General features: G+C 38.1%; 2 protein-coding genes across 3 annotated transcripts; one reads left to right on the top strand and one right to left on the bottom strand.

Moving 5' to 3' along the window:
• The first annotated feature begins 3,967 nt into the window (after nt 1–3,967).
• LOC113042795 (G-protein coupled receptor 15-like) lies at nt 3,968–5,569 on the top strand. Its single transcript, XM_026201796.1, has 2 exons — nt 3,968–4,895; nt 5,491–5,569. Exons 1-2 carry the CDS (start codon nt 4,030–4,032, stop codon nt 5,567–5,569), a joined length of 945 nt encoding a protein of 314 aa, XP_026057581.1. The 5' UTR covers nt 3,968–4,029.
• Nucleotides 5,570–6,718: 1,149 nt separating this feature from the next.
• LOC113042909 (MORC family CW-type zinc finger protein 2A-like) lies at nt 6,719–24,154 on the bottom strand. 2 transcript variants are annotated; one of them, XM_026201917.1, is made up of 27 exons: nt 24,008–24,154; nt 22,820–22,996; nt 21,954–22,007; nt 21,816–21,850; nt 21,642–21,710; nt 21,445–21,535; nt 21,241–21,349; nt 20,993–21,152; nt 20,792–20,903; nt 15,804–15,929; nt 15,521–15,600; nt 15,086–15,168; nt 13,002–13,087; nt 12,771–12,911; nt 12,531–12,685; nt 12,298–12,426; nt 11,599–11,704; nt 11,378–11,510; nt 11,210–11,296; nt 10,639–10,926; nt 10,077–10,367; nt 8,637–8,697; nt 8,414–8,552; nt 8,119–8,295; nt 7,944–8,037; nt 7,637–7,825; nt 6,719–7,451 (listed from the first exon to the last, which is right to left on the bottom strand). In XM_026201917.1, the coding sequence occupies exons 2-27, from the start codon at nt 22,885–22,887 to the stop codon at nt 7,383–7,385; spliced, it is 3,132 nt and encodes a 1,043-aa protein (XP_026057702.1). In that variant the 5' UTR covers nt 22,888–22,996; nt 24,008–24,154; the 3' UTR covers nt 6,719–7,382. The 2 variants fall into 2 exon arrangements, with proteins under 2 accessions (XP_026057702.1, XP_026057703.1); XM_026201918.1 differs by having other exon boundaries at nt 24,027–24,145.
• Between the last annotated feature and the right edge of the window lie 605 nt (nt 24,155–24,759).

Below are 24,759 nucleotides of genomic sequence, written 5' to 3'. Positions count from 1 at the left end.
TACACAATGTCATCTTGGCACTTAATAATTTCAACAAGTTACTTCTTATAAGAAGGTAGAATTAAGTAATACATTTGCCTTATTAAATGCTATTTCAAGATACAAACATGTCAAGACAAGTCGGAAAAGGACAGACATGAAACTGCACATAGAGTTAATTAATATTTAAATATACACTGCCTGGTCAAAAAAAAATGCTGCCTTATATTTTGCTGCAGTGCCTTTAGCTTTGACCACCATGTGCATTTATTTTGGCATTTTTTTTCTAAATCTTATGCAACATCACAAAATGTATTCCAATTAGAGTTAAATTAATATTTGGCAAAGATCTTGTATAATGGGAGAGTCAATATGCACAGCCACTCCGTAAAGTCGACTCCAGCACATCCCAAAACTTTCAGTGGATCTCAGGACTCTGTGGTGGCCAATTAATTTGTGAAAATGATTCCTCATGTTCCCTGAACCATTCTTTTACAGTTTGGGCCTACTGAATCCTGGCATCATCATCCTAAAATATGGCCATGAAATACATCTTCCAACATGCTTGTTTTATAAATAAAAAGGTGCACATTGCATCAATTAGGGTTAAAATAATTGTTGTCAACCATTTAACATGCTAGAAAAACATAGCTGCAATAATGATACAATTATTCACTCATTTTCTTATTTAAATCCAAATGATAACATTTTTCTTTTGGCCAGTGTATTCTTAAAGTCTCTATAAAGTCCTATCATTTAAAGATTCTCACATCCTGAAGATCCTGCTACATCTTTTCTACAGTCTGCTCCATATTCTGTGGCTTCACCCTGAGAAAAGATAAACAGCTTTTGATATAATATGTCAAACATGTGAGTGCAACAGAGAAATACGAAAGGATAAATCAGGAAATGAAAAAATATGCAAAGAAATGCAACTGAGTTTAACCAGGAAAATAGGGGAAAAAACTGGGTCTCAGTGAAAGTCCTTTCTGTGTGTTTACATGTTCACTGTGTGTCTGCATTGGTTCCCCCACAATACAAAGACATGCAGCATAGGTGAATTGATACTGTAAAACAGGGCCGTGCACAGGGGGGTGGCCCGGTGGCCAGAGCCACTGCCCCTCTGCCCTCATCGACTGAGGTGCCCCTTTTCCCCACCGCTCCGCTCAAAGCATTCCGGTGATTCCGCGAATCCGCTCCAGGTTTTCCCGCTCGCTCCGCAGCATCACTCACAGTATGTGTCTGCGGCGCTTGTGAACACGACAGTTCACGAAAGCTGTCGCATTAACAGGTAGGCTATGCAACACAGTGGTTGAATCTGCGAAATTAGTCGATCAGATCAGATCTAATACAAATAACTACATTTTCTGTTGTTGGCACACTTTGTAGACAAGACAACCATAAAAAAAAAAAAAAAAAAAAAAAAAAAAAAAACAATGCCTTCACAAAAAAGAAGACAGAGACAGAGAGAGAATGAGTGCCCGTGCAATTTTGGAAACATTTAAGGATTTTGATGCTCATGTTGTGTTTCCAACACTTTTCAAGCTGCTGAAAATCTGTGGAACACTACCTGTCTCAACAGCCACTGTTGAACGCTCATTCTCGAAGTTGAAGCTGGTGAAAACAAAACTTCGTAATGCGTGTGGACAGGAACGACTCTCTGATCTTCTGCTTCTGGCCATTGAAAAAGACATCCCAATCATAAAAGATGAGGTTATTAAGATCTTTCAGGACATGGTACCAAATAGATTGGTTTTGCTGTAAAAGGAAAAGGTAAATAGTTTATTATCACCAATGTGTAATTATGAATCATAAAAAAATGTAGTTATCAAGATCTTTCAGGACATAGTACCAAATAAAAAAGTGTTGCTGTAAATGGAACAAGTAAATATAAAAAAGGATCAGTAATGTGTAATTGTGATGTTCTATCAAAACTTCTACAATAAAGTCTGAAATGTATTTGAGCGTGTACTGTCTTCTTTTTGAATTGTACATTTTGTAATAACTGGATAATTTGTGTTAACAAGCAACCACCCCCTTAGTGCCCCTTTTTTTGGTTTAGGCCACTGCCCCTCAAAATGTCTGTGCACGGCCCTGTTAAAATATATATATTTGGCCTACTATATACGCACTTTCATGTGATCGAGTTAGAATACACATATTTTTCAAATTTCTAAATCAAATGCATTTTGTGGGGGCACAACTGTAGGCTATGTGTGACATATTTTTTAGGTATTAAAAAACTCACAAAGAGGCACATTAAAAGGATTTTTTAAAAATGGTTAACGGTAAGTTCCCCTATGGTGAAAAACTCCAGAGTGAGAACTACATTAGGCCTGGTGAGCGATTAAAATTTTTAAACTAATTAATTACATGATGTGGTGATTAATTAATCTAATTGGACATCAAATTTTGAGAAATTACTCTGAAAAGAGTCATTTTAAGCCATTGTTGTGCAAAGCATCAACCACAGATTACAAAAAGTAGGCTCAGCAAGAACTTTTTTTTTTTTTTTTACAAATTTGATTACATATAGCCTACTCTTTTGGAGAATGTGAGTAAATGATGAAAGAATTGTAATTTTTGGTTGGGGGAACTATAATAATATATTTTCTTCATTTTATTATTATTGCCATGAAAATATGAAATTATTTATTTAATGAAATTATACTCTAAATAATAAACTAAAAGTGCCAGTAGGTGGTTGTAAATGTCTTAATGATTAAGTCATCGAGTCATTTATTCATTAATTTGATTCGTTTAAATGGCTGATTCATTCAGGAGTGAAGTAAATGAATCTTTATGAATGGTTCATGAATCATTAAGCTTGTTCGACTTGAAGGGGATCATCACCATCTGACCGATTGGTTTGTGACGTCAAAGAACCGCAAGAGCTTAGAGAGCAAACGACTCCTTGTGCTTTTGAATCGCTCTCGCGGTAGGCTACTTTGATGTCATACAACGATCGGTCTGTGCAGCGCCACTTCAAATATAACGCGACTATGGCCAATGGTTCAACACGTCAAATGGTTCACCAAATTCATTCATCATGGATTAAGATATGAAATGCCGATGTGGGATGCTAGGGGATGAACAGTTCTGGGCTGAGTTTCCCAAAAGCTTCGTAAGCCTAAAAGAAGTTCATAAGAAAGATCGTACGACTGATCTTACGGTCTTTTCCCCAAAAGCATCGTAACTTAAGCACCTGAAAATCATCGTAGATACTGGTGCTCTGCAGTAATGCAGTAATGCCCTAGTGCATCGTAAAACAGATTTATGCAGTCACCTGCAGGACAATCAACAGATTACACCTTTAACTTGATTCAAGTGCAAAAGGATTATAAGGATTAAATTGTGCTTTACTGTACATTTTATGAGTAGTTTTCTTTATTTTTTTATTAATTTATAAATGAAATAATTCAAAAGAGCATAAAAAATAGAAATGCACCCTCAAATTAAATGACTGAATAACGACAACAACAACAAAAAATCCAATAAAATAACATAATATATAAATATATAAAGTATATAATATATTAGCCTATTATGTAAAGTATTATATTGTATAATATAATAAGAAGATATCCAAGTTGTCTGTCTGAAACGCAGCATTAGGTTAACATCAATGAACGATCGTGTAGGCTACTAAAATAAAGAGCCATTATATAAGGCGACATTTCAGCACTTGACAAACGGACAGCGACTCCTAAGTAGCCCTTAAAGCACAACTACGTGCGATTGCTTTACATGCATTGTTGGGAAACGGACGATCGTAAAATTACTCGTAGAAAACGTTCTTAAGCGCTAAGATCAATCGTTATCGGTTTAGTTAGTTATCACATTGCAAAAAATAGATGTAGCCTACAGTGTAGGCCCTAAAGTTTCTGACAACAAGCAAATACAAGTCTCTAGTGCAGACAATTCCCATTTGACTTTAGGCTATGTGAACAATTTGTCAATATCGAATTTCATTCTTATGGGACTGTGCCGCATCTATACTTAAACACTTAACTAGCATCAGTGTCCTCGATCTACTAAAGGCGCCTAACAATGCTCACCTTTAACCTAACCGTTCCACTCTCTGTTGACTTTTCGCGTCCTGAAGATTATTTGATATTTATTTTTCATATTCTGTTCGCTACAGGTTCGGCTCTGCTGGCAGGGTCGGTGGTCATTGGCATCATGAGCACCAGAGCCCTGCGCTCCCAAAACCGCTTCATCTTCATGTTAAACACCAGCATCAGTGACACTTTAACCGGCTGCTCTGTCTTCTACCTCGGCCTGTTTGACGTCCAAGAGGGCTATCCGTCCCGGAACGGCACATTTTACATTTTACCATCATTGCTAGGAGTGAACGTGTTGACGTTTGTGTTTGCACAGTTTGATAGATACCTGGCTGTGTGTCACCCCTTCTTCTACAAGCTGTACATTACGCGCGGGGTTGTGATTGGCGTCTGCGCGCTCTGCTGGATTTACACATATTCAATTCTAACCGTTCAAAGCGTCGTGCCAGTTGAGTTCGCCGCTCAGATGAACGCTTTTGGGGTCATAGTGCTGCAGGTGATCGTGGCCGTCAAAGTTTTAATGACCATCAAACTGTACATGATCACGAGGTATCAGCTCAGCCGAGAAGCGCCCAGCTGCGACAAGGACAGCAAGAATGAATCGCTGCGTATTATCGTTTTTGTGGTCATTTGTTTCCTAATCCTTTGGGCTCCGTCTTTTGTGAACATCTCAGTGAAGTATGTGACTAAGAACGGGCTGAGGTTCAAAAATGAAGCCACGAATCTTTTCGCAATCATGGCCCGATTTAACGCGCTCAGCACGCCTGCGCTTTACATCCGGGGCAGTCCAGCGTTACGCGCGGCGGTCTGGAACTCCGTGTGGAGTAAAGTATTCAGAAGAAGAGAAAAAAGGTTTCTTTGGGTCTTACCGTGCGCAAGGGACAATGTGATGGGGAAAATATGAGGGGAGGAATTTATTTATTTATTTTTCTCAAAGAAGCGTTGAGTTTGCCTTCAATGCAACAGAAAAGCACTGAAACATCAATTTTCCTCCCATCTTATTTTTTTTTTACCATCAACTTGTCCCTTAGGTGTTCTGTAGTATAACTGTATGAATATAAATTATTCAAATGACAACTGTTAATATCGTAATTTCAACTGCAATGTATTTGTCAGTGTTATATTTGTCAATCTAAAATGCTTGATACATTTTCTTAAAAGTTAACAAAGATCACATGTAACAAAAAGTAGACCAGAAGTCAATGTAGACTAAGAGGTTACAAAAATCTACTAATAAACTGACCCCATTTTTTACAATTTAACCCCACCCCAAATCCTAAATATGTTTAGGTTTTTTTTTTTTCCAGTGTAGTTTTTGTGTGAATCAACCACAATTTAAAGCACATAACACATTAACCACTCTGATAAAGATTTATTATGTAATTCTAACCTATTAATAAGTTTTGTACTCACCTCACAATGTGTTTGTGTCTCTCTTTAAAAACAGGGTTGAGTCTGGTCATGTGAAACTCAGGAAGGGAGGAGAGCTCATCCTCAGCATCACGCAGGGCATCAGAGAAACATGAACATCGAAGACTCTGCTGAACTGATCCGAGCCATCACAACAGAGCAGCTAACAAACAATGACCTTGACAGGCTTGTTGATTTATGCCAAATTATTATTATTATTTTTTTTTTTACATTTTCTTATGTTATATGACAAGATCCAGGATTTTTGAAGAATGTCTCAATCAAGTCTATAGTTCTATTTTTTAATGAAGTGACCTATATGGTTGTTCATCGACTTTATATCACACTCATACATACACTTTAAAAAAATAAAAGTTCTTTATTGGCAGCAATGGTTCCACAAAGAACCTTCAACATTCATGGAACCTTTTCATTGCAGGTTCTTTAGATTATATTTTTTTTCTGAAAGGTTCTTTGGTGAACCAAAACTGGTTCTTCTAAGGCATCACTGTGAAAAAAACCATCTTTTGGAACCTTTATTTTTAAATAATTATTGCAAGTGAATAGTGACCAGCATCAAGCCTTTAAAATTATGCAAAAGTGTCACACAATGATCCCATGTCGTATACTCAAAGTGTTCTGAGGGTGAACAAAAAGTTTTGGTGGAAAATGAACCAAAAATATTGGTTTCTGCATGGCTATGCGTTCATGAGAGTTCATCAGTTCACACCAACTTGACTAAAAAAGGTGCGAGAAATAAAGATGAATAAAAAAGGGACAGGAAAAACGATGCCAGACTGGCAGAACTTCTACGGAGTGAACTGCTGAGCTAACAACAGTCTCACGAATGCGCAGCTGTACAGAAAAGGATCACACATGATCTATCATTTATCAGTTCATTTTTTCAAATTCAGAAAAAAAGAAATTAGCAGAATAATTGACCTCTGTGAATATTTACAAATTTAAGATCATCTTTCCTTCATGGCTTTATAAATATATGGTATATATCAAATATATGTCATTACATTCAATTACAACATTCCAATTGAATATTTTTAAACTGTACTAGCAACTATGCAAAATACAAAATTTACAACTTAAGGTCAAAGTGTGTATATTTAACATAGGCTATTTTTTTCCATCTCAGCAAATTGTTGAATGCATTTATCAACTGAATAAAAAAATAATATGAAAGTTACAACTAGAACACAAACTGGAAGTTTTTTTTTTTTTTTTACCCCAGACAAACAGAATCATAAGACATGTACATCCTAAACTTTATTGGACTGTTTTAATAAAACTTTTTTAAAAAATATTCTCAGATATAAAGATGACTAAATACTGTAACTGAAGATGTTAACAGCATCAGATGTGTTTATTCAAAAAAAAAAAAATTGGAGGATTAAAAAATAAAACACAAAATGAATATCACATCCAAATACATGGAAAATGAAATGGGAAGGAACTCAAACTTGAGGAAATTCTGATAACATAGCAGCAAGTTAAAGCCCATTTTCAAACTCAAAATGTCAAAATGGTTTGTAAGGAATCAATGCGAGCTGAGAAAGGCTGCGGACTCTTCCATGAAATCTGGTTGAGCATTAAGCTTTACAACACTGAGATCCTAAAACAGCCAACATGAACTCAAAACCTCCATGTAGAGTAAAATCGAACAAAGTTTTCAAACTGCAGGTTCCTCTCATCACCTTCGGCCCACAAGTTACATCCAAGGATGGGCTGATGGCCTGAGTTGTGTTTTTAAACCGAAAATTGCCTTGAAGTTGGTAATTGAAGTTGGCTCTTGCTGCATTGTTACAGTACAGGGATGAAGTTGTGGCTGACCAGCAAACATCTCCAGTCAGCCGTCAGAGCGCATAGAATGCATGAAACACGTGTAGAGAGTGAAAATGTAGGTAAAACAGAGGAGTTTCACTCTCCCTTTGTGACCAGATCTTCAATGTAGGCATCCAGCTCATCGTCACTGCTGATCTCAATATCCTGTGGAACACATAAACATGAAAAAAATCATCAAAATCATCCATCAAATACATTATTTTTCTGTTGATAACTCTAAAGTCATTTAAACTCATAAAATCTCTTTGACAATGGCCCGCAAAATCAAAACAAATAGCAAAAGTGATTTATACAGGAAGTGAGTGTGTGTGTGTGTGTGTGTTTCAGACCTCCTGAACTTTCTGCAGAAGAGCGACGATGTTGGTTCTGAGTTTGCGGAGTTTCTCCTCAGATTCCCGGAGTTTGGCTTCTGCCCCACTGCTCTTCTCCTCCACGGCTCGTGCACGTGACTCCGCCCGAGTTTGGTAGGAATTGCACAGACTCTGCAGTCCGGCCTCATACTGCTGGAAATACTCTTTCTGCAATTCACAATGAATAATTAATGCAATCCAATTAATATGTGCAAGCACTCAAACAATTTAGAATTGATATATCTTTGAAGGCTTCTGCGTAGCAGCAACGATGCTCTGTACTCACGATTGGAAAGGCCACAAGGTCCTCAGCACTCATAGTGTTCACAGAATCTTTAGGGATTCGGAAATCCGGAGGGAAAAAATACCGTAGCAATGTCCTGTGCCAAACGAACCATGAACGACGGGTTGAAATACACACAAAATGCACCTAGTATTAATGGAAGAAACCACAAACACACCTCATCATGGTCACAAGGCCTTCTGTGGTCTCTCTGCTCGGCCCGCTCTGAGTTGTGTCAGGCTCAGCAGCAGTGGGCGGAGTTACAGACCGTGCTGGACCCTGATTGGTGTCTGGACTTCGGGACTCTGGAGAGGCGGGACGCATAAGACGGACATCATCGCTGCCCTTAAACACCCTGAAAACAATCAAAAACACAAATCAAACATTTGCTGTATACAAATCATTTAGAAGTTGCAATGAAACAGAATAGATCAATTTATTTAATGTTTATTTGTAAGTGCTTGTGCATGTACCAGCGGTCTCTAGGAGTGTTCATGGGAACATAGTCGAACTTGACCTTCCAGCGTATGCTCTCCTTTCCCGTCTCTACTGCGGTTACACGACCTGTGAACCACTCGCCGTTCACCTTCGCCTCCACCTGAATTCCTTTATCTACAACACCGTTATAAGATCTATAAATCATACCCCACAATTGGATACATCCTTTTATAATGCGCAACAATATGCATGTTTTACCTTTCTGTGCATTTTTTATCACATCTTTCTTCAGATCTTCATTAGTGCTATTTGTGATAACCTGACGGAGAAAGTGAAATCAATTAAAACTGCATAAGAGAAATAGTTCACCAAAAAATAAATTGAGCTGAATCTGTACTTAAACTCAAGCCATCCAAGATTAGGGCTGGATGACATGGCCAAAATTTATATCACAATATATTTCTTAATTTCAGGTTGATAAGATATAATTCCGATGTGAATACAGTGATTTAAAAAGAAAAGCCTCAGAAAAGCCTCAAGCATGCTCAAAACAGATGTCTCTACCTATAAACTTCTGAAAAATGAAATGGCCAAGTCTATGAAACCTCCTCCTACAAAACTATAATATTTTAGAAATAAAAATGGAATAAATACAATTTATTTCACCTTTCATTTTTATTTAGCCTTCATACTAACAAGAAATGTAAAATCAGTCAAATAAACAAGGCTCTCAGATTCGCACATGTTGCTGGAGACTTATTGAAAATGCAGATTTATTCTCTGCCAGCAGGAGGCGCTTCTAGTACGGCAGAAACAATGGTTTCCCCCGCAAATGGCTGAACACAAAGCAGCGCTGCGCTCTTGAAAGCTACTTCATCAGATAAAATGAAAATGCCATCAAAACTTTTCAGAAGACAGATTTCTATAGAGATACATGCATATGAAACAGCCGTGTTTTGATTTTGAAGGTGGAGTGTTCATGTTTATTCAATGAAGTCTATCGCCACAAATAGGAAACACTGGTTACGTGTATTGAAATATTGGAAATGTGTTTAAATCTCATATCACTGTTATTGAAAAAAGAAAATATCACAATATATACTGATTTTAAATTATTGTCCAGCCCTATCCAAGATATAGATGTGTTTTATTCTAATGGGAACAGATTTGGAGAAATATAGCATTACTTTCATACAGCTGCTCAACAATGGATCCTCTGCAGTGAATGGGTGCCGTCAGAATGAGAGTCCAAACAGTTGATAAACACATCACAATAATCCATATTTAATAAGAACCATTTTTTGCTTTAACCGGTGCTTGATCTGTGCAGCCGTTTCTCCTGATTCAGACGAAGTGACTTTTTCACTTGAGAAAGCAATATTATAGATTATGAAGTCGTATTTTAGTTAACAAACTGTTAATGATGGATTTGTTTCTAAGAAACAAAAAGCTTTTTGTTTCACAAGATGTTAACTCATAGACGGGTGTGGATTACGGGGATGTTTTTATTAGCTATTTGGACTCTCATTCTGATGGCACCCATTCACTGGTAAACAAGTCATGTAAATGCTACATTTCTCCAAATCAGTTCTGATGGATGGCCTGGGGGCAATTACAAATTCAGCACATTTTTGGGTGAACTATTGTTTTAAGTGAGTTCACCACCGTTTCCCTCTGGTAACGTTGTGTGAATGTTACCTCAGCGTTGGTCTGTTTAATAGCTGCTTCGGCTGCTGGTGGTTTTTTTTCCACGACAGCTTTCCCTCGAGCCTGAACAGACGCTGCCATCTTTGATTTTTTGGGTTGAGGTTCATCCTCTTCTGATGCACTGTCTTCTTCGTCATCCTCCTCCTCCTCCTCTTCTTCTTCCTCCTCCTCCTCTTCACTTTCTTCTTCATCTGCATCCTCCTTTTCCTGGACTCTACTTTTCTTTTGGTTTCCTTTTTTGTTAGTTGGAGTTTGTTTGCCAGCAGTCTTGGCAGATGATGGCTAGCAAGGAAAAAACATGTATCAGTTTTTGGGGATTTTTTTTTTTTATGCACTGAAACACGAAAGTTTCTACCCTCCTGTAAAGTTCAGCTCCAAACTTGACCAGACACAACTGCACCAACTTATTAGAATCTGAAGGAGCGCTTGATTAATTATAGACAGGTGTGTTTGCTCAGCGCTGGAACTGAACTCTGCAGCTAGGAAGATCTCCAGGACCAGTTCGGGCACCCCTGGTTTATAAGAGTATATAAAAGTATATAAGATTACTTACTGTAGTGGCGCGGCTCTGTGTGACACTTCTGCGAGCCGGTGTCTTTGTGGGTGGTGGGGGGGCTACAGGTTTGGCGGCGGGTTTTGTTGCCTTTGTTGCAGGAGCTGGTGATGACTTTGCTTTGGATGGAGGGGGAGGAGCTGGTGGGGTCCGGGTGGGTCGTGAAGGAGGCGTCGCTTTAGGGGGAGGAGTTTTTGCTATCTGTGGTTGACTGACAGCTTTTCTGACCACAGCGGGGAGAGGTGGGGAGCGTGGGCGGGGCACTGCTCGCTGAGATGAGCGGGTCGGCTATTAGGGAGGATAAATAGGTAAAAGAAAATATACATTTATTTTGATATAATAGAATAAAACAATGCATAGCATTAAACCTGTCAAAAAGATGTCTAAGTCACATTAAAACGCTACATAAATAATCAGGGTGAGTAAATTACAAAAGATTTATTCAACTCTCCTTGTGAAAAAAATAATTCAGATTTTTTTTCATATTTTGTGTCTTGATGGTATGGTAAAATGTAACTTAAATATATTTTTGTGAGAATTGTCCACACACATCCGGACACAGATACTGTACCTGAGGCGTGCGTTCTTCTGCAGGTTTTGTACTGACATCTAGAGGCAGCCGTTTTATATCTGCTGCTGATTTTACTGTCGTGGTTTTCTGTACGAGGAAAAATAAAGCTTTAATTTACACAAAATGAACACAAAAAGGCTCAGAAGCGAGCTGAGATCATGGACAGACCTGCATGGCCTCCAGTTTTTCTTGCTGCTGACGGATTTTCTCTGATAGATCTTTCTGTTTGTCATCTGATGACTTGACATCCTTTTTCAAAACGCCAATGGGCAAATTCTGCTTCTGCTCAGGAGCATCACACCTAACAGAACAGAACAAACGGAAGATTGAGGAAGAAATAAAAAATAGTCTTGAACCATTAGAATGCTTCTGGGATCTAATTTCCCGACCTGTCCTGGTTTCCGTCCGGGTTCATGAGACACACCCAGCTGTCTGGGTACCGTTTGTCCACAGCATCCATCTGAAACGGCAGCGTCCGCCACTTCAAACACTTATCTACAGAAAGAAAGATTGAAAACGCTAAGAAATTATATTTATCTTCTGAATGAATGTGAGTGGTGTTTGCCTACAGCAATGATGCAAGGGTGGGCTGCCTGTTCTGTGTGTTTCTATGTGGTTACTAGAATGTTCTGGTTGTTTCTTAGGGCATCTAGTGTTCTGGTTATCTTTTAGGGTATTGCTATGCATTGCTAAGATGTTCAGTTTTTTTTCCCATATGTGTTTGCTAGTGTGATTTTAGGTGGTTTCTTGCTGGCCCAAGTCAAAAGATTCCACCTACATGACTTTAGTCACTAATTCAATTCAAGTCTACAATATTTTCAAATTTTGGCATTAACCAGGTAGGAATTTTAACATCAGATCACTTTGCATATAATAATTAGCGAAAATACACCAGCCCATAACAACTGCCAATATTTGAAGCAAGATTCATGTCTGTAGCACAAAAGTTCATTACATTAGATTAGAAGTTAGGATCAAATCAGTAATCTTGATTTTGGCCAAATACATTTTTGCCACATTTATGCAAATAAATATTTGGCATGTTAAAGGAACTTTTTGAAGGGCTGAATGGATGTTTATGTTCATACCACACTGGATGGTGATCGGGATCTCCATGGCCCTCCGTCTGCGAAACCGGAGTTCATTTGAGGGGACGGAGTTCCAGTTAGCCGACAAATAACCAAATTCATCCCAGAATTTCACTATGCCCTTCTGAGCTGTTGAGGGAAACATTTCATTCCATGTTACATTTATGAATTAATCATTCATAATTCAATGAATATTCCATAAACGTGTGTACATATTACACAAAAAGACTGACCTATACCGATGTCTTTCCAGTACTGGGCGAGATATTCTCCCATGGCTCTCAGTAAGTGTCTGTATTCTTTAGCGTCTGCAAAGTCCTGTTTGTTGTGCGTTGGTTCGAGCACTAGATAGGGAACATCCACTACTCCTACAACACCCCCACAGGCCCTGACACACCCACAGACAGTAGTTATCCATGAAGCCATTGTTACACATCAGCTTACGTAATGAGGTGTGTGCGTTTTTCACTCACATTCCTCCCTCCAGCTGTGGTCCTGTCTTCTCGTACATCTTTATTAGACGGCTGCAGTTATACACAAACATTCCGTCCTGATCTCGTCTCTCAATGTTCACACCGAATATAAAGTTCAGCTCCTTGGGCTCTTTCAAAGCTCTGAAATAGAAAGGATAACAGATCTCAAGGTATTCTTTAAGAGGTCATAGCGTGTTTGTAGGTGCATTACATGTTGTAGGCGTGTATTACTTTTGTTTGGATGCGTGGATGGCTTGTTTTCTAGTAGCTTCGGCACGTAACGCCACAGCCGAATCTTGTGCCTTTCTCAGAGCGGCCTGAAACCAGCAACAGGAAATAAAACGCATATATTATAAACCTGTAGATCCAACAAGCACTTATAAATTGACATTTAATAAATTATTTGATAAATAAAACTAAAGAAGAAAATGTGAGTGCCATATTTTTCGGATTATAAGTCGCATCTGAGTATGAGTCGCATCAGTCCAAAAATACGTCATGATGAGGAAAAGAACATAAGTCACATTGAAGTAGAAGTCGCATTTATTTAGAACCAAAAGAAAACATTACCGTCTACAGCCACGAGAGGGCGCTCTATGTTTTCAGTGTAGACTACAGGAGCACTGAGCAGCATAGAGCGCCTTCTTGCTGCTGTAGACGGTAATGTTTCCTCTTTGTTCATTTCTCTTGGTTCATGTCAAATTAATTTTGATAAGTCGCACACGACTATAAGTCGCAGGACCAGCCAAACTATGAAAAAAAGTGTGACTTATAGTCCAGAAAATACGGTAGTGCTGTTCCGCGCAAAACTCAACATCGTTATGCAAAGATGTTGTGGGCGGTGCTATATATACACTGCATACCCTTCTGTGTGTAATTTAAATATACATTTCTTCTTATTAAATGTTACAAAAGGGATTTAGTCAAGAGCAGTGAGAGATTTTCTATTTGGTTGTTTTGATTAACATCAGACAGCAGGAATATTAGACTGCTGTCACTTTAAGAGCTGCGTGGATCCAATATACTGTTACAAAATGTGTTTCCTTTCTCAGCTTTTTGCTTTCACTTAAGACCTGAATTACTGTTTAAGAGGATACTTGCAAAAACTGGCATTTTGACACAAGTGTGTGTATTTGACTGTTTAAGGCCTATAAAGCAGCAGAAATAACTCTATGAGCACCGTTTTCATGTGCGCTTGCTTCTGTGACAGAGCTCAGAAACAGACAGTACGTGCACACAGTGAAATTAGTTCTCTTTCACTTGCTTCTCAAACACTTGTTTTTAAATTGCAGTGCTTAAAAACTATTATTATATGTTTTCATGACCATAGCACAGCAAATTCACATGAAAATGTAACCACATTCAAGATGACAGTCGAAAATCTCTACCGGTTAAAGTCACAGTCACACTGCACTTTTCACACTGACTTCCATTCATATGCATGCGATGCGTCAGACCTAAAATACAAGCCGTGCAAGTTTTTGCATTTCGCTTTGTTCCAAAGTACAAACTTTGTGAACTCTGGCTTCCAAATTAGCATCACGTGATACCGTGTGACTCGCAGCAGATTGATATGTCACAGCATGACCTCATATCTGTATTAAAAGAACTTAATTTTAAAGCTGCAGCTGTAATAATGTTTGTGGTTGGAGCTTTTCATATCTTTCCATTTAGGGTGTGTTTGCAGCAGCGTTGAGCAATATAGCGAATCACAGACATATCTGTTGATTTCATGAACACAATCCACTCACCCCACCCCAAAATGCCGGTGCACTGTTAACTGATGCTGCGTTCTACACATTCACAAATTCTCTCATTAAAACAAAGAAAGAGTAGACATGATGTAAATAGGAGATTAATTGTGCAGTGTAAAGCTTCTTTGATTATTTATAATTAACTTTGTAAAATCACGATGATCTACCATAAGATGTTTTATTTTTATATTTATTAATTATTTTTACGTTTATTATTTATTATTATTAAAAAAATATATAATCTTATACTTAACTAAAACAACGGAAAATAGGGGAGAATCTCATTACGACAAATGTTTCCCTCAAATACACCTTGGACAATTAGTGGTACCCCTTGAGATTACAAGTAAAATCTCTGAACTATATTCCAATTCATATTTACAATTTTAAGCATACCAGGGTGAATTACAGACATTAAATTATCTAGCCATGGCTTATATATGTGCCCTTTGAAAGATATTATCAGGAAGAACAATGTTTCTTTTGTTTCAGAGTTTCGGGGTCAGATCCTTGATCTTCTGGGTCTGAAGTGTGTGTGTTTGCGTGGTTGTGAGGTCTTACTCTGGCTTCTTTGGATAAATCATCCCCAAGCTTTAACTCCAGGGCACGAGCTTTGCTCTCGGCCTCTCGTGCCTTCTCCTCAGCTAGAGAGGAAGTCAAACATATGCATAAGAGAAAAAAGAGAAGGGACATAAGTGATTTGATTTTACAGCACACAGTCTAATTCACTGAGAATCCAGTCAAAATCATTTCTCTTTTTTCCTTTGTTACAATCTTTATCAAGGGAAGAGCAAAAAGATTCCTTTATAAATATACCAACAACGTGTGAACGCAAGCTGCTATATCCTGTCAATACTTGTGGTTCAGTATTTAAAGAGCAGAAATGGTCATTTAGAGGAAATGCTATAAGAAGCCACAAAGCCTGAAGTCAACTTCCCTTAACGCTCAATTCTAGTCAACTCTTGAGATATTTCTGTGTACTGAGGTAAATCTCACCAAGTTTTGAGAGGTGGTCTGCCTTCTTGACCTCCTGCTCTGCACGGGTTTTAAAGCGCGTTGATGTGTATTTGTACATCCTAGAAGTTAAAAGAAAAGAATATGTAACATATATTGAGTCAGAACGTTTGCCACCACCTCTGAGGGTGTTTTCACACTTGATTTAGTTCACAAGAACGACTAGTAAAAATAACTTATTGACTAGCATTTTTTCACAACATTAAGTGTCAAAATCATTTTGAGGTTAAAAACCCCCAGAGACTGTGATATTTTTCGTGTTTACCTAGGGTTATACAAGCAGCAGGACAATCTCTTGGTTCTGACTTTGTGACCCTGAATGAAGATCCTCATTCTGGGATCGATGTACAGGACAGCAGCGTATGCACGGAATGATCTCCTCTCTGGCTTCCTGTTTGCAACACAAACATACGTGTTAGTATCACCCAAAACATCCAACAGTTCATTCACATGATAAAAACACTTGCCGCATGCCAGCTCAAGAGAAACATCAGTCGGTTTATGATAACTCTTCTCTTGGAAGGCCAACTTCCTTTATGGTTTAACTCCAATCTGATCCACCACTTTTGTCTAGAAGTTTCAAGTAATCCTGAAGGCGCTGACTAGCTGATTTAAAAGAATAGTTCACCCCAAAATTAATTTGCTTAAAATGTACTCACCTTCAGTACATCAAAGATGTAGATGAGTTTGTTTCTTCATCAGATTTGGTGAAATGTAGCATTGCATTACTTTCTCATCAAATGGATCCTCTGCAGTGAATGGGTGCCGTCAGAATGAGAGTCCAAACAGCAGATAAAAACATCACAATAATCTACCCGACTATATACAGTCTAGTAATTAACATCTTGTGGAAATGAAAAGCTTGTTTTTAAACTTTAAACAGTTGTTTCTGGTTAAACACAAGTCCATAATATTAGTTTCTCAAATAAAAAAGGCCATCTAGTCTGAATCAGATGAGAAATGGACAACCAGCAGCGTTTACAAGATAGCAGTAACAGTCCAAAACTGATCTAAACAAATATGTCAGTGGGCTTTGATGTCAGAGGACAACAGGGGATGTACTATTTTTATTGTACACTACTATTTTGGCCAGAATAGGCTATTTAAAGTTAAAACAACTTAATAATGGATTTGTTTCTTACAAATATGCAACGTTTCACTTCACAAGACATTAACTGATGGACTGGAGCGGTGTGGATTACTGTGATGTTTTTATCACGGCACCCATTCACAGCAGAGGATCCATTGATGAGCAACTGATGTAATGGTACATTTTTCTTAATCTGAAGAAAGAAACAAACTCATCTACATCATGAATGTAGCCTGAGAACGCAGCACATTTTAATTTGGTGTGAATTACGGCTTTAAGCGTGTTAAACGTGTGGTTTGTGATAATATCTACAGAAAGGTAAAGAACTGGGCCCATATGGTAGCACTTTATTTTACAGTCCTGTTCCTCATGTACATACTATGTACTTATTATAGTAATTACAATAACTATGTAATAACTAGGTGCTAACCCTGAACCTACCCCTAAACCTAACCCTACCCCACTGTAGTTACCTTGTGTTACAAGAACTTTCTTAGATAAATACACTGTAAGTACACTATAAGTACATGTTAGTACACGTACTGTAAAATAAAACGCAACCGCCCATATTTATCAAGCTTCAAGTGCCATTTTAGTCTTAAGTGTTGAGAATTCATGAAATTTATGCTTACTGTCATACTTAAAAAAGCAAGTTTTCAAATTTCTTAAAGCTAAGAATCACTCTTACTCCCCCAGTTATTTGAGACAGCTCGAGAGGTCTCTCAAGTAGTTAGGAGTGTTGTGATTGTGCTGAGTCGTCGAATCTTTCAAACAAATGGTTACATTTCCTCAGTAATTCAAACCGAAAACAAGGAAAGAACATTTACAGTGCATCTAGAAATTATTCACAGCGCTTCACTTGTTCCACATTTATGTCACAATCTTATTCGGAAATGGATTAAATTAATTATTTTCCTAAAAACCCTACAAACAATACCCCATAATGACAACATGAAAGAAGTTTGTTTGAAATCTACTATCAACACTAGTTTTATTGCTCAAAGAAATGCAGGCAAAGCAACTCTTACTCAAGTCTCTCTAAAACAGACACAATGCCCAAAACTGTCCTTGTATATTGTATTTTCTATTGTATACGGTTTTATGCATGCTTATGATAGAACCACTCGTTCATGTAAGCTTATCTATATGTACTCTTACCATGTTATATCTATGAATTTGTCTTCTGATGATCTAAACGAGAGTGTATATTATATGTTGGTACAAAGGCCATATATTAGTGTTCTAAGAATCATTAGTAATTTTTTATCAACACCAAATCAAATTACACAAGCAAAATATCATGCTCTAAGACAAAGTCGTAAACTTTCCCTCCAAAAATAAAAGTCAGCATTGGTTCTGTGACCTCCCGGAGGTGTGAGCTCAATAGTAGATGAATTGTCACATCAGTGACCCGCCTCAGTCAGCCTGCGGTTCGGTTAGATTCTGAGAAGATGATGATGTGAGCTAGAACACTTCTGCAAGCCTTAAGTCTGCACCAGTCTTCAGCCTCGTCTTTACATTCATTAATTATCCTTGGATCTAAGTCTCTCTTAGCTCTTCATCATCTTCATCTGGGAGAAAACTCTCGCGTCCACCACAGAGTCAGAATAACTTCTTTTTGGAGTTAATCACTTTCAAACCCGGAAGGTGATCACGACTCCTAAGCCACCGAACCTCCAAACCATCAAGACTTTCATCCGAGACTACATCCTGATGCTCGTTCCGGGCCAAAGCAATGCAAGTATCGTAGATTTAACTAAACGAAACAGAGGTTTAGTATAAACTATAGACCCCGTTATAAACGGTGCTGATGGTTTTACTCAGGTGGTTAACTGACTCTTTCCATAACTGCATTCTCTGGTTTCTCTAATGGCTTCATTCATCCCCTTTAGATCCCCTTTTGTATGCACATGTGATTGTTTGTTTGTTTTACTAGTTTGTGTTAAGAGTTTAGTTAATACAATTCTTGTGCACAAATTACATGAGTTTCTGATTCTGCCTTGTAAATTAAATGTCCCTTTACGTTTTGATCCTTACCACATGCTTTAATGCATTATTAAGCTACTGTGAGAGGTTTTTTTTTTCTGTGGCCATGAAAATATCCTTTCTTAGAGTCGAGATGAAATTACTCTAAATGTTCACTGGACAAAAAGATTAGTTGATGGCAATTTAATTCTGCTACAGTTACTACTAACAGCTCAAATAAATGTAATTGTAATTAATCATTATTAATTGTAATTATTTATACATTTCCCTTTTGCGCTAGCTTACTACATCACAGAAGCGGCTCTACTGATGAGATGTGCATGAAAATCGCATTCGATTTTTTGCACAGCCCTAGTACATGCATGTAAGGTCCCACAGTTAACAGTGCATGCAAGAGCACAAACCTAGCCATAAAGTCTTAGGAATTGTCTGTAGACCTCCGAAACAGGATTGTATCGAGGCACAGATCTGGGGAAGGGTACAGAAACATTTCTGCTCTATTGAAGGTTCACAGAAGCATGTGGTCTTATGTAGTGTTACCCTTAATGGAAGAGGTCCTAGAGCTGGCCCCCTGGCCAAACTGAGCAATAGATGGAGAAGGGCTTTGATTAGTGTTGTGACCAAGAAGCTGACAGTCACTCTAGTTGAGCTTCATGATTATACATGTAGATGGGAGAAACCTACAAAAGGACAAACATCACTCCAACACTCCTCCGCTCTGGGTTTATGGCAGCGTGGCCAAACTCAATCCTCAAACTCAATCCCAAACAAGATTCTCTTTTCTTTTCCTCAATTGCAAGCATAATGTACGAAAGAAACCAGCTCTGCTCATCGACTGCAGAGTAGCATCCCGAAAACAAAGTGTGCTAACAACCTCATGCTGTGGGGCTGTTTTTCAGCGACGGGGACTGAGGGTCTCGTCATGGTAGAAGAAAAGCTCAATGCACCAAAATATAGAGATAACCTTAACAAAAACTGAGTCCAGAAGATTCAGAAGCTTAGACTGGGCAGAAGGTTCACCTTCCAACAGGACAATGACAACAAGCACACAGAAAGAGTAGCTTATAGACAACTCTGTGAATATCCTTGAGTTGCCCAGCCACAGCATGGGATTGAACCCAATCAAATATTTCTGGAGAAATTGTGCATCTTGCTTGAGATTAGAAGAGATGAGGAGAAGGGCAGATCATTGCCATATGATGATGGTCAAAGATTGTCCCGTCACACCCAAAAACAAATTAAATAAAGCTTCAAGAAGTAAAAACAACAAAAAAACAACAAAAAAAACTTATTTCATGTAATGTTGTCATTATGGGGTCTTGTTTATAGAATGAGGAAAATAATGAATTTAATCCATTTTGGATAAGGCTGAAACATAAAATGTGGATGCGAATACTTTCCAGATGCACTGTACATTACTAAAGAACATCATTACCGACTTCAATCTAGCGTGAGTATTATGCTCTTTAAAAACACCTTTTATAATAAGTGAAGCTTTCTACACTGTATAACGAATAAATATCTTACCACTTACTTACACTGCTCATGTCTGAAGTGCGTTACGACTCTTGACACATCCACCGGAGCTGATCGTGGCCACTCTGGTCAATGCTTGTGTTTATACCAGCCGATCCACGGCACGTTTTTCTGAAGCATCCCATTAGAGGCTCTCTGCACTAAATTACTGAAGATAGGCGCCTAGTCTATTTTTTTACGAACAATACTAATATTAATCGTCTTGCTATCGTCAGCAACAGGGGATATCTCTGATATCATCTATCTTCACAACCCTAAAGCCTAAAGGCAGGTCAGTTTACAGCACACTGGTTTAAATTTGTAATTAAGACATGGTGGAAAACTCTTCAGAATTTCACCATTCAATGTGAATTCATCTGAGAATATTCTTAAATAAGGAAATCTATTAATTGATTGGTCCATGCATATTTCGTCATCAGAAATCCCATTTGTGGCACAGCAAAGTATCGTGGATCAACTCTAAGACTTACACTAAAGATTTAGTCCTACACTTCGCTTAAATTACAACTGAGATGCTTGATGACTAACTTTTAAGTGCAACTTTGAGCCAATAATCTTTTAACACTTCTTAGCAGTGTTCTTGGGAGTAATTCCTTAAGGCTTGGTAAATACAGGCCCAGATGATTTGCGGATTAACTCACACTCCCTCTACAGGCGTCCCAGCCATCAGAATGTCCTGATGGTCCGTCTCCACATCCAACTCCGGCTCTCGGTTATCCATCAACTTCAAGTTATAAACTACAACCAGCGTACCTACAAACACACAGTACTCCGATTTAACAGCCTCATTCAAGACACAATCTAATGGATTTCATTTTTGACAAACTGCTGCAAAAACCAACCACTGGGTCCTTCGATCTTCTTGAACTGGCGGAATAGCTGTTCTTCATTCTTAAAAGGTGAATACTTAAAGATGAGTTCAGTCTCAGTAGCGTACTTCTCTGTGTCTTGAGTCAGAGGCTGCTGGGTCTTTGCGTCCCAACAGGGTAATGGGACAATCACCTACAAGAACATGCCAAAAACTCTCAAGAGCTCTGCTTTCCGTTCAGAATGAGTGGTTGTATATGATGGCCTGAAATCAACATCTTACCTCGTCCAGACCCTCCTCTTCATGAAACGTTCGCGACAAAAACAAACACGTTAATTTGTCATCTTTTTTAGTGAAAAGAATGAAGTCCTTCCCAATACGCATGGATCCCCTAAAAAAGACCAGGATGTTTATGTATAAAAAAAGGCTAATTATCAAGATACAGGCAGCTTATCGGTTTGTGAAAAAAAGTGTCATAATACTTACGACTTTAATCCGTTTCCATACTGGCCAATGTGTGTGGACTCTGGGAATCGTTTGCTTGATTTGCCAAACTGGATGACGTGAGTGGCTTCGCCTATTCAAAACATTTCTACTGTCATCACTATGTCATGTATGAGATGTTGTTGAGTAGAAATGCATGCATTTTGTGGTGTGATGAATATTTTATTTGCTTTACTCACTGGGGTCCATTCCAGTGCCATCATCAAGAAAACACAGCATAAACCCGCCTCTCAGATCTGGTCTCTTCTCTGATTGGCCATAACAAATTAATTTTAACATATATTAGGGGTCAATTTATTATGTTACAATACATATTTTTGCTAGTATTAAAATGTATGACTGTAACATAAAACCTGTATAGATGTCTATCCGTGTGGCATTTGCGTCTCTGTAGACAAGAAATGGAGTGAATGTTCACTTTAATGATGCATTATGATTTAGTATGTCTGTAATACTTAATAATTACTGATGGAAAAAAACAGTGTTAGTACCTTGAGTTGTCCACAAGCTCGGCCAACGCTCCAAAAAGAAACTCGTGGGTTGTCCTGTCGGCCACAAAATAATTTGTCTTAGTCTGATCTTTTTCATAGCCCTGAGTTACTTTGGTAGTTTATGGTTGATAAGCGCAGAAGTATGTAACAAAGTTGAGTTTTTACACAAAAACAATTCAGCTTTAATACAACATTGTACAACATTTAATGTACAACCAAAACAACATCCACATTCAAAACTGCTCTTTGGGGTTCAATTCACAAACACATTTACACTGTCTGCCCTCCCACTGATAGTAAACGCATCACTTTGCTGGAAAAAAAATGAGCTCTGCATCGTCAAATGTCAATCGTGCCACGGCATTTCATCAAAAAAGAATGACTTCTTGTCATGTTATCGCTTCAAACTGCTCTGTAGAAAGAAGAAGCAGGATCTGTTCACCAACCATCAATGGATATGGACAGAAATGTCTGCTTTTGAAAATCAAAAGCTCCAATCTGATTGGCTGACTGCTATGCAAGTTTTAGCAGTTGGAGTGTACCAAGTTCAATCAAAAAAAGGTCAATCTTTAAAATGTATAACAGTCAACACTAATCTAGCCTATGTGGTAAATGCTATGCAATTATATAAGATGAAATTGTCAGATTAAAAATTTACATTTTTACACTAGCCTATGCTCGAGAACATATAATATTCTGTGATCCCATAGCCACATAATTCAGGACGTTTCTGTTACAGGAATGGTTGTACTAAACTCCATTATGAAAAAAACATGAGATAGCTTTATTTAATTTCCCAATAAGTTTTTATACTATGGCAAATTTGCAAAAATATCATCAAAAAATGTACTAAAATGAGTACTTACGAGTTTGTGTGCAGATATTCAAATGTGAGCTGAGCTCGGTTTAATGAGCTGTAATTTGTGTAGGCCATCGTCTCAAAATAAAACTTAATTAAAACAAAAGAGAAAGCCCGCTGACTGTATTCAAGTCTCGTCTCTACATTCTTCTCATATGATGAGAATCGTGTGACTGTTCAATACCTAGAAAACAAGAAACAAACATGTCAGTACAATCCATCCATAGATCTAATGCAAAACTGTAGTATACCACCTGTTAATATACAGCTTAAAGTGATTCATACTTTTTATTAAATAGTAAGTGACAGCAGTACGTAATACGCAACAATACAATCGTTTCAAGCAGAAGTATGCTACGGTAAGACTACGATGTTCACATGTGGCGTCAAGCGACATTTTTTGGAAATTTATTTGGTTTGCATTTTGTATTTAATTCTGTGTAAAAAAAAAAATCTTTACTTCGTAATTATTTCCAATGCATTCAAGTGCAATGCATTGTGGGGATCCATAAAGTGTGCATTTCTATACTTGGCATTTTGGCAAATGTATTTGAATACTGTGCCTAGTATACATATTTAATATGACAGAAACTGTAAAGTAGTATGTTATATTAGAATAGCCTCAAATTGAGCAGAGGAAAAACTCAGTATTCCAAACCTTGTGAAAATACAACATTCTCCATTCTGTGTGCTTTTAACGTTACATCTCTTGTCATGTTAAACATTTAATCACTGTAAATTGTGTGGCTTTTAATATCCTTTCCTATTGTAAGCATGCATGCTGCATTTGTTGAACATTTACAGACATCAGCCTTTAAAAATTATAATGCATGTTTTCTTTTTCTGGGCGAAAATAATGAACTATACAGGTGAGCTCATAAATGGGCTGTCTCTAAGGGACATTACACTGTCCGTTCTTGAAGTGACTTAAAAACACACACCAGGCCAGCCCATGCTGCAAGGCCCTTAAGAGCCATACAACAGCAGAGACTGATGATCTGCTAACACTTTCATTCACTAAACGCTCAAACTAGTATCTAGACTGTCGAATGTAACTCCTGACTCATGCAATAAAGCATGCACATGAGCACTAGTCAAATAACTGCGGCCTGTCCATAAACAACCGTCTACATTTACAAAACCAGCAGCCTTTGTACAGTAACACAAGCAATAATGTGATTTCAATAATGCAAACCATTTAACAATTCCGCGACCTCCGTTTGAGTTTATCCAAAGGTTTCTGCCTGCTGCATGAGGAAAACTACCAAACAAGAATGTTTATTCCTTTTTCGTTCATAGAAAGTAGACGCAAGGCCTCGAATCGCTCCAGCAGCTTTTTCCCTCGAACAACACGCACCAGCAACGAGACAGGATGCCCCGCCCTCCTCGCCGCGCTCAGCCAATCGCGTTGCCCGATTTGTCGTTACGCGCGTCTGATTGGTTGAATTCGCCGTCGTTTAACATAAAGCAGGAAGTAAGTGAGCTGGTCCTTGAAGGAATGTGGCGTGGAAAAACGCGGGGAGACAATCATGCTAAAGCACAAACGACTAATCGATGAGCTGGCTTTTATATAATCATATAAAAGGTAATAATGATACGACAACCTTTATGTAATAGGAAATAATTAGGTGGAGTTTTGATAGATATGTCGATTTACAGGTAACGTTTCATATAGTTGTGTGGTTTAAGCTGTACAGTCTGTAAGCGATTCTGATAAAAGTGACTGTTAACGATGGAAGTTGTATGTAATGGACGAAGGGGACAAAATGTCTGCCGTCTCTTCTGAACCTAAAAGCTGTTGGATAACTTCAAACAGATGCCATTCACTGATTTCGAAGTGTTGTAATTTTTTCATACTACAACTGAAATCGGTGAGAAATCACACCTGTTTGAGTGTAATTATACTCTGAAGGCGTAAAGAAAAAATGTGTTGGGTTGCGGCCCGCA

This window comes from Carassius auratus, chromosome 25, assembly GCF_003368295.1.
Source record: "Carassius auratus strain Wakin chromosome 25, ASM336829v1, whole genome shotgun sequence".
NCBI classification, from domain to species: domain Eukaryota; kingdom Metazoa; phylum Chordata; class Actinopteri; order Cypriniformes; family Cyprinidae; genus Carassius; species Carassius auratus.
This window is presented reverse-complemented; position numbering and strand designations above follow the sequence as displayed.